The 9,781-nt window shown below is 48.7% G+C and overlaps 2 protein-coding genes across 2 annotated transcripts; one reads left to right on the top strand and one right to left on the bottom strand.

Moving 5' to 3' along the window:
- Positions 1-252: 252 nt before the first annotated feature.
- On the bottom strand, positions 253-1,811 carry LOC123104057 (protein WHAT'S THIS FACTOR 1, chloroplastic). Its single transcript, XM_044525775.1, has one exon. The coding sequence runs from the start codon at positions 1,712-1,714 to the stop codon at positions 509-511; it is 1,206 nt and encodes a 401-aa protein (XP_044381710.1). The 5' UTR covers positions 1,715-1,811; the 3' UTR covers positions 253-508.
- A 51-nt stretch (positions 1,812-1,862) lies between these two features.
- Positions 1,863-9,573, top strand: LOC123104056 (uncharacterized). Its single transcript, XM_044525774.1, has 4 exons — positions 1,863-2,709; positions 6,212-6,344; positions 6,428-8,479; positions 8,917-9,573. Exons 1-4 carry the CDS (start codon positions 1,874-1,876, stop codon positions 9,322-9,324), a joined length of 3,429 nt encoding a protein of 1,142 aa, XP_044381709.1. The 5' UTR covers positions 1,863-1,873; the 3' UTR covers positions 9,325-9,573.
- Positions 9,574-9,781: the final 208 nt, after the last annotated feature.

The raw sequence follows: 9,781 nt of genomic DNA, 5'->3' as shown, positions 1-9,781 counted from the left end.
TCGTCTGATACTATGAAACAAGTTGTGATAAAGAATCATTCCTGCTAGTGGCCACTTCGGTTTTGAACACTCAAAAGAATCGTCAAGTACTAGAGGAACCGCTTCTTCCTCCGTGATATCAAGTTTTCCAATGGCTTCCTCCATCTGACGACGAACCGAGCCGAGCGACTACACGCCGGCGTTCACCTTTCTGCTGCTATTAGTCACTATTGCCATCTCCCGCCGCAACAAAATCCGGTGCGCCCTGCCGAAAATCAACTAGCGCCGCCAATATCCACTCGAGCCCTAATCGCCGGAGAGGGTATTGGTTCCGGGGAAAAGTTTCTAACATGAGCGTATTTTCAGCCGCCCCAAACCTGTATTTTCAAGATCTAGCATATGACTCGTTGCACAACAGACAAGGCGTCCAATTACAGCCAATACAAGTATGAACTAGCTGAACCTGAACAAACAACATGACAGGTCAAATGAAGCAAATTTAGTTCCAGCATCGATCACCCATCAGCATTCATTCAGCAATGGTGTTCCTGGGATCCATCTCGGTCATGCACGCGTAGCCCTGCAGCTTCTCGTTGAAGAGCACGAGGGGATCCTTGTCCCTGAGCACGCCGTCGTCGTCGTACGCGTCCCGGAGGAACACGGCCCAGTTCATCTCCGTGCCGGCGAGGTAGAAGGCGCGGGTCTGCTTCCGCAGCGACTGGTACATGTGCCGCGTGAGCCCGAGCTCCTCCTTGAACTCGAACACGTGGTGTATCAGCGCGCGCTTCTCCAGCGTCAGGCTCAGGAACTCGTGCACCACCCCGACGCGGTACTTCTCGGCCTCCGGCGTCCACGGCCGCAGCAGCGCGCCGTTGGTGTACGGCGAGACCAGCGGGAACGTGGTCGCCGCGTCCAGGCGCTCCGCCTCCTCCCCGTCCAGCGGCATCGACCGGCGGTGCGGGACGGAGAAGCGGAACGTGCGCCGAACGCGGCGCTCGTCCACCATGAAGTCGTGCTCCAGGGCGCTGACGGCGAGCGCGGGGTCCCAGCGCGCCAGCTCGAGAACGTGGAGCCCGTCGGGGTCCACGGCGACGCGGAAGTCGTCCGGGAAGTCGCGGACGCGGTCCCGGAAGTCGTCGGGGAGGCCGAGCACCGCGCGGCAGTGGTGGAGCTTCGCGAGGGGCAGGCGGCGGTGGGCGGTGAGCATGAGGAGCTTCCGGACGGCCAGCACCCGCGCGGGGAGGAGCTCCTCGTGGACGCGGCGCTCCTCCTCGAGGAGCGAGCACATGAGCGGCGTGAAAGCGAGGTGCGGGACGGAGCCCACGGTGGTGCGGTGGAAGAGCAGCGGGTGCCGGGCGGCGGCGCGCGAGACGCTGCGGCCGCGGGGGAAGCCGAGCTCGCGGTACAGCTTGCCGGCCTCGGCGAGGGGGATGCGGTGCGGGGGCGGGAGGGAGGCCATGAAGGAGCGCGCGCGGGAGAGGAAGCGGAAGGCGGCGTCGCGGTCGAGGACGGCGTCGAGCGCCGGCACACGGCGGTCGGCCTCGGGCTCGATGGGCGCGATGCGCGGGCTGTTGAGCTTCTTCAGGAGCTTCTTCCGCCGCTTGCACGGGAGCAGCGGCAGGAGCGACGCCGCGGCTTCCGCGGCCGCGGAAGAAGACGCGGGCACCGGCGCCGGCGCAGGCACTGGGACCGGCGGGACGAGAGCTCTCGCGGCGGAGAAGAGGCGGCGCGCCATCGATGTGCTCGGGCGGCGGCGGCCTCGCGGTGGAGTTGGGGGCTCAGTGTTTCAATTTGATCAGTGGAGCGCACGAACCTTGATGCGAGGACAGCCGTTCGATCTGGAGCCCACCCCACCTCACCCGACCTCTCCTCTCTCTATCCTCGGCATAGCCCCATGCCCTCTTCCGTTTCCCCTGGAACGAAACCGAAACCCCAAATTGCCCTTCCGCAGCAACCGCAGCCGCCGCCGCCGTCCGCCATGGGCACGGAGGTGGTGCCCGTGGTGGACCTTGGCGCGCTGTCCCAGTCGGAGCTCGTGGCGCTCGCGGCCGCATCGCCCTACGCCGTCGACCCCCGCCGCGGGCGCCGCGACGCCGACCTCCTCCCGCCCCCTAAGATCGATCGCGCCGTCTTCAACGAGAGTGCCGGCTCCCGCAAGCAGACCTTCTCCCGCCGCCGCGCCGCCACCAATCTCCCCCACAATCTCACCCCTACCACCGCCTCCTCCTCCGCCGTCGCCGCCCCCACCGAGGAGGATTCCGAGAACCGCCTCATTGTGTTCCACCTCCAGCAGCTCTTTGCGCGCGACGACCCCTCCTATCTGCCACCACCACCGCCGATTCCACTCCAACAGCTACCCCCTATACCCATACCCGCACCCACGATACCGGTGCCCGCACCCCCCGTGGCCTCCGTGCCGATCCAGCAGCTCCCGGACCCAGACCGGGATTTGACGAACCCGAAGGGGGTGGCTGTTGATTTGGCTAGACTCGCGGAGTTAGTGGATCCGTATGGGGAGGAGATACGGAATCGGACTGCAGGACTGGCTCTGGAATCCGAGCTGCTGGGTTTCATGAATGAGCTGGAGGGGCAGTGGGGGAGTCGGAGGCGGCGGAGGAAGTTTGTGGAAGCAGCCATATTCGGTGACCACCTGCCCCGTGGGTGGAAGCTAATCCTTGGGATTAAACGGAAGGAGCGTGCTGCCTGGATCAATTGCCGCCGCTATGTTAGGTTTGTTCTGCTCAATGTGTATAGCTTGTTCTGATTCTAGTGATAGTGGATGATGGTTGACACTTGATAGGTGTTGTAACCTTCTATGCGCAAATGATTTAGGTTTTATGATCCAAATGTGATGCGCTGTGAATGGATGCAGTGCTTCTCACAAGGATCATGATTCCTTCTCATATTTATATTGTAGAGAAATGGGTTTTGTAGTATGAAAATAAATGTCTTCTAAGAAGTCAATGATACTGATTTCAGTAACCAGATGAAGCATAACTGCATTAGAATATATATTAGAAACATAAGCATCATGACAGTGGGGTTTCTGGCTATATAAGTCCATTTTGTTTTTATTCTAGTTGGAGTAGCATTTGCAAGGTGTTATTTCAAGATGTCTGGCATCTAATTTTTTATTGCCTTTTGGTAATACTTGCATACATAGTGCTCCTGTTTGTTTCCTTGTAAGCGCCTCTGATTGTGTTGCATGCATACCTAGTACAAATTTGTAATCTAACCATCAGTTTGTTGGTCCTATTTGGTTTTGGTTTCATTCTTTCTGTCTCCTTTTTGTGTATATAATGCTCAATCCAGGTATGCTTTGTTGTCTGGTAGCGAGTGTTAACTGAAAGAGTATGCCTAACCACATGTTTGGCTGGCTGCCTGATGCCTCTGCCAATTTCCATGTCTGGCATATTCGTGATACTTCAACAACAACAACAACAACAAAACCTTAGTCCCAAACAAGTTGGGGTAGGCTAGAGGTGAAACCCATAAGATCTCGCAACCAACTCATAGCTCTGGCACATGGATAGCAAGCTTCCACGCACCCCTGTCCATAGCTAGCTCTTTGGTGATACTCCAATCCTTCAGGTCTCTCTTAACAGACTCCTCCCATGTCAAATTCGGTCTACCCCGCCCTCTCTTGACATTCTCCGCACGCTTTAGCCGTCCGCTATGCACTGGAGCTTTTGGAGGCCTGCGCTGAATATGCCCAAACCATCTCAGACGATGTTGGACAAGCTTCTCTTTAATTGGTGCTACCCCAACTCTATCTCGTATATCATCATTCCAGACTCGATCCTTCCTCGTGTGGCCACACATCCATCTCAACATACGCATCTCTGCCACACCTAACTGTTGAACATCTCGCCTTTTAGTCGGCCAACACTCAGCGCCATACAACATTGCGGGTCGAACCGCCGTCCTGTAGAACTTGCCTTTTAGCTTTTGTGGCACTCTCTTGTCACAGAGAATGCCAGAAGCTTGGCGCCACTTCATCCATCCGGCTTTGATTCGATGGTTCACATCTTCATCAATACCCCCATCCTCCTGCAGCATTGACCCCAAATACCGAAAGGTGTCCTTCCGGGGTACCACCTGGCCATCAGGGCTAACCTCCTCCTCACACCTAGTAGTACTGAAACCGCACATCATGTACTCGGTTCTAGTTCTACTAAGCCTAAACCCTTTCGATTCCAAGGTTTGTCTCCATAACTCTAACTTCCTATTTACCCCCGTCCGACTATCGTCAACTAGCACCACATCATCCGCAAAAAGCATACACCATGGGATATCTCCTTGTATATCCCTTGTGACCTCATCCATCACCAATGCAAAAAGATAAGGGCCCAAAGCAGACCCCTGATGCAGTCCTATCTTAATCGGGAAGTCATCAGTGTCGACATCACTTGTTCGAACACTTGTCACAACATTATCGTACATGTCCTTGATGAGGGTAATGTACTTTGCTGGGACTTTGTGTTTCTCCAAGGCCCACCACACGACATTCCGCGGTATCTTATCATAGGCCTTCTCCAAGTCAATGAACACCATATGCAAGTCCTTCTTTTGCTCCCTATATCTCTCCATAAGTTGTCGTACCAAGGAAATGGCTTCCATGGTCGACCTCCCAGGCATGAAACCAAACTGATTTTTGGTCACGCTTGTCATTCTTCTCCCATAGCTTCATTGTATGGCTCATCAGCTTAATTCCATGGTAATTAGTACAACTCTGAACATCCCCCTTGTTCTTGAAGATTGGTACTAATATACTCCGTCTCCATTCTTCTGGCATCTTGTTTGCCCGAAAGATGAGGTTGAAAAGCTTGGTTAGCCATGCTATCGCTATGTCCCCGAGACCTTTCCACACCTCAATGGGGATACAATCAGGGCCCATCGCCTTGCCTCCTTTCATCCTTTTTAAAGCCTCCTGATAAAGATTTTAGGATTTTCGTGATACTTCCAAAGTATAAATTGTCCTGATAAGGATTCTAGGATTTTCGTTTTCTAAAGTAATGGAACAATGTTTTTTTATATTTGCTTTAGTTCTAGGGTTCAGGCACTGCTTTTCTTTATTTGCTTGATTTTTTCTTTTTGGCAAGATTAGCCAGATCAACTGGGTTAGTAGCTGAAAATAGAACCTCGAAGAGTTAACTGTAGGGGGATATTTAGTCCTGTGTTAAGACTGCTAAAAGACTCTAGCCAGGTTAACATAACCCTCCCTAATCCAAGAGTGTTTGGGTGTGTGTGTGTGTGTGGGGGGGGGGGGGTGGATGGGGGGAGCTCTAATCCAGTAATCCATGTCTTAACCCCAAAACCAGACTTAGCCTAAGGAAGAATTATTTGAGGTAATTAGATTCAAGCCTCTTCATGTTCGAACTAATTTGCTTCCAATCTTCTTAGTTCTTACAGTGTCTTGTACATAAGGCTAATCATTGCCGCCTTTGGAGAAAAAAGAATAAACAAATTCTCTAATCCCTCTCTTCTTCAACGAGCCCTCAAACCTTGACAACAACATGGGTTGCTGATCAAGGGTGAGTGCCCATATTATGCACATACCATCTTGATACTCAGAAGTAATTTATGATTATTCCAGTCATCTTAAGCGATTCCACTTTTTCTTGAATGGTGATATGGCATATCTTTTTTTACACACCCTCTCCGTGGGTATTTTTATTAGACATGCACCAATATATGTATAATTCTTTTTTTTGTATATCACCAACTCAGTGATTTTTCTCTCTTTTCGAAGATTTATTACCACTCTCATTGTGCTTTGCATAAGTTATGGTTTTGGAGAAAAAGATCCATGCTAAATTTCTACTCCCTCCGTTCCTAAATATAAGTCTTTGTAGAGATTCCACTATGAACCACATACGGATGTACATAAATGCATTTTAGAGTATAGATTCATTCATTTTGCTCCGTATGTAGTCCATTGTGGAATCTCTACAAAGACTTATATTTAATGAAGACCCTAATCAAGATGGTACCTCTTTATTAGAACAGTGTAGCACTGTAGCCTGTCTGTGCAGTGTTTATATTCTCCGTTGGGCTTGCTACATGGTTTGTGATGTTTGTTTCATCTAATCAAGTACTCCCTCCACCCCAAAATAAGTGTCTCAACTTCAGTACAACTTTTTGGGACGGAGGGAGTAGCAAATTGTGTTTTTCATGTTGATTTCCCATTATCACGTTTGCCTTAGCTAATTGTGCATACCATACTTTCCAGCCCCAGGGGGCATCAGTTTGCTACTTGCAGAGAAGTTTCTTCCTATTTCATGTCACTTCTTGGATATGTGGAGGCAAAGCCAACCACTGTTCAGAATAACGATGTGGAAGTTCGTGACTTGAGTGCTGTGAATGTGAGTTTTTTCTTAGTATGCACCTTATCTTTGCAGTCTGCACTTTAATTTCCACTGCTTAACTTCATGAAATGTTTAATTAGACTGCAGGTCTTCACCAGCAAAATGATTCAACTGGGGACATGCAAAGTGCAGTGTCAGCCACTTCTGTTACATTGCCCATTCACAATGGTGATTCTCAGGGACAGAGACAAAAACCTTATAAAGATGAAGCTCCGATAGAAGCAGTCAGGAAAGAGTGCAAAAAATGCAATTTGACTTTTGAGGACCAGAGTGCCTATGTGCAGCATCAGTTGTCCTTTCATCAAAGGAAAGCTAAAAGGCGCAAGGTTGATAAATCTGTTGGCCTGGGAGTCGGTAAAGATGGAAAGCTTGAGACTCAGGAAAGTCAGAGGACCTCTGAAGATAAACCTGGCTATTTTGACCATGGTGTAGCTGATGTTAAAAGTCAAGGTCAGAGTCCAGCAGAACTGTTTGGCGGAGCTTCTTCAGGAGATGTAGGTGCTCAACTATCCTTGGCTGCGGCACCATGTGGGTTGCAAGAGATAACTGGCTTACCTGAACAGGCAGAAGAGCCTTCTGCTGGTGAGCCTGTCTCTGGGCATCAGAAGGACCTTCCTCAGGAGACTACTGGTTTACCTCAACAGGAAAAAGCACTTTCTGCTACAGAGCCTTTTGCTGGACATCAAAAGGAACATGTTGATAATTCTGGTGACCATGAAATCCATGATGGAGCATGTCATATAGCTGAAGAGCCTCTTGCCTTTGATGTTGCAAGCAACCTTGGTACTTGCAAGTCTCCTGAACCAGAAGTTCATGAGCATGACAGCTCAAAAGATTTGGAATTTTCCATCGCAGATTGCTCAGGAAGTTTTGACAGGTCTCATGAAATCTCTAAGATACCTCAGGATGTTCCATGTACTACAGATGCTCCAGGTGAAAAAAGTTGCGCAGATGATCCAATGGACTGTGCTGATATAACACTGCCAAAACAAGTTCCTGAGCACTGTGATATGCTGGATCACAAATTTAGAGGTTTTCCTGGAGAAACTGGTTTTAATGACCAGGTGGAAAACAATCCACTGTCTGCCAACTTGGATGAGCCTGATCTTAGTTCCAACAGCATGGAGGTAGATAACAGCAAGATAGCTTGCAAGTTCGGCGATGTGCTGAATTCTACTAGCTCTGAATATGATAAACCTGTTGTGGATCAAACTGATCGTGGAGTGACTGCCTTGAAAAATGATGCAATCAACATTGATGATGGGATGAACATTGATGTCAGAATAAAGGAGGTCAACCTCAATTCGTGCTTAGATACAATATCTTCTCCTGTTTCTGGTGCAAACTGTGAAACGTCTAATGCCCTTCATGATGGCAATCGATCGTCCATTCTCGCCCAATGTTTTGGTGCTAGCTCTAATGATGACAATGTTTGTCAGGACGAAAGTTTTGTCAATCAGAACAATGTTTCTAAGGCTGAAATTTTCGTCAATCAGAGCAATGACATGGTGTATCAATCCAATTTGAACATGAATCCTGTCTCTCCTCCTCAAATTAGTGTGGATTATTTCACTAATTGCTCAATGAATTCTGAAATTAAGAACAACGACAACCGACGTGATGATAATGCCAAGGAACAGTTTGTGAACTCACGGAACATATCAAGTAATGAACCAGGTTTTGATGCTGAAGCTTACAACAATGACATCTTCACTGGTGCTATGGCAGAAACTAGCTTTGCTCAGCTGAATAATGCTATGAATATGAAGACTGATTACTCAAGCTGCTACTCAATATCTGATCTAAATACGCTGACTGGTGGTACTGGAACTGATGGAATTGATTTCCACGGTATGAGGAGTTCTTTTGTAAGTGGCTCCACCAGTCGCAGTGAACCAAATGAACTTGATTTTGATATCAAGGGTTCCATGCTTGAGGCTCTGGAAAGATCTGACAGCGACCTGGAAACTCAGTACAATGGTGGCGATCCTGCCATTGACTCACTCCCTGCGGCAGGCACAAGTGGGACAAGTGTCGATGATTTTATGTCCATGCACACCAATTTTGGTAGCTTGACCTCTTTGGTTCGTTCCGTTGAAGGTGGTCCAATGAGCAGACTTATTCAAGATCAGGTAAATTTGACTGGGTATCCTCACATGCTGGTTTTGCTCAACAATTATTTGGAAATTTCACTAAGTAAATTGGTATATAATGCTTACTTAAATCTTCAATGGTATATATTCTTTCCACACATATCATGCAATGAACAAATGATGTTTCATTTGAACTTCAATCAGCAGTCACTAAAATGTGCAACTATAGAAGGAAGAAATAAATACGGTTGTTCGATTGTTAACTGAAAAGACGTAAATGTGAGGTCACAGTGTCACACAATGTAGCATGTTGGCGTAACTATTGCAATAGCTGAACAGATGTAATTGCTGCTATAACCATCGTATGCTTTATTATGAACATTCTCTCTCTTAATATAGCAGTAACACCGTTATCTATTATGTGTTTTACACTTTTACCCATCTGCGTGTTGACTCTGGTAATATATTTTGTACAGTGCGATTTGCAACTTGGATTTGGTGCACAGAAGCAGCAAATATATCCTAGTTTTGAGGAGCACCTTCGGATGGCCTCAGCTGGAGCACCGCAGTTCGGGAACATGGGCAGACACAATCCCATGCCTGTGCCTGTGCCCGTGCCCGAGCCAACACTGATGCTAGGCTATGAGCCAACGTTGATGCTGGGCTATGCACCGCAGTTCGGGAGCTGCCCTCCGGTCCAGTTAGGTTGGGACCTGTCCAAGATGGTTGGCGTGCTCCAATCCGTATGTGTGTGGTGCAACACAAGGTTCCAGCATTTTGGCACGGCTGAGCAGCAGAACGACTCTGTTGGCTTCATTTGCCCCGCGTGCAAGGACAAGACATCTGGTCATCTTGGCACACTCAACAATGGTTCATTGCTTTAGGATTCGATCTCTGCTGCTGTTTTCATCATATGTAGTCCGATCTTTTTTCATTCTCGTGGGGATCATGTAGGGTAGACTGGAATCTGAGCTAGCACTGAGTTTGTGTGTGCCGTGGTTACGCTGACCGGTTTGGCTATGTTTAAATGACACTGTTTTTGGTCGTTTGACTGATTTGGTTGTAGCTACGTAGTATGTGACACTTTTAAAAGCTGAGGTCCAGATTGAACCTGAGGTGCATGATTCTTTTCATTGGCCTTGGTCTGCCATGGATGAATATTCGGCAAGCTCGGTGTATCGCTTGCTTTGTCAGGGTTGGGTTAGTTTTTCGCCTACTCCATGCATGTGGAAGCGCTGGGCATCCTTGAAGTGCAAGATTTTTACTTGGCTTACGGTACTCCCTCCGATCCTTTTTAGTTCGCATATAAGATTTGACTGAAGTCAAGCTTCGTAAAATTTA

The sequence above is a fragment of the Triticum aestivum genome, chromosome 5A (assembly GCF_018294505.1).
Source record: "Triticum aestivum cultivar Chinese Spring chromosome 5A, IWGSC CS RefSeq v2.1, whole genome shotgun sequence".
Lineage (NCBI taxonomy): Eukaryota > Viridiplantae > Streptophyta > Magnoliopsida > Poales > Poaceae > Triticum > Triticum aestivum.
This window is presented reverse-complemented; position numbering and strand designations above follow the sequence as displayed.

Coding starts and splice junctions, on each gene's coding strand:
- LOC123104057 (XM_044525775.1), bottom strand. CDS start 1,714: ATGGCGCGCCGCCTCTTCTCCGCCGCGAGAGCTCTCGTCCCGCCGGTC.
- LOC123104056 (XM_044525774.1), top strand. CDS start 1,874: ATGCCCTCTTCCGTTTCCCCTGGAACGAAACCGAAACCCCAAATTGCC. Junction 2,710..6,211: donor AATTGCCGCCGCTATGTTAG/GTTTGTTCTGCT, acceptor CATACTTTCCAG/CCCCAGGGGGCATCAGTTTG. Junction 6,345..6,427: donor GTGACTTGAGTGCTGTGAAT/GTGAGTTTTTTC, acceptor ATGTTTAATTAG/ACTGCAGGTCTTCACCAGCA.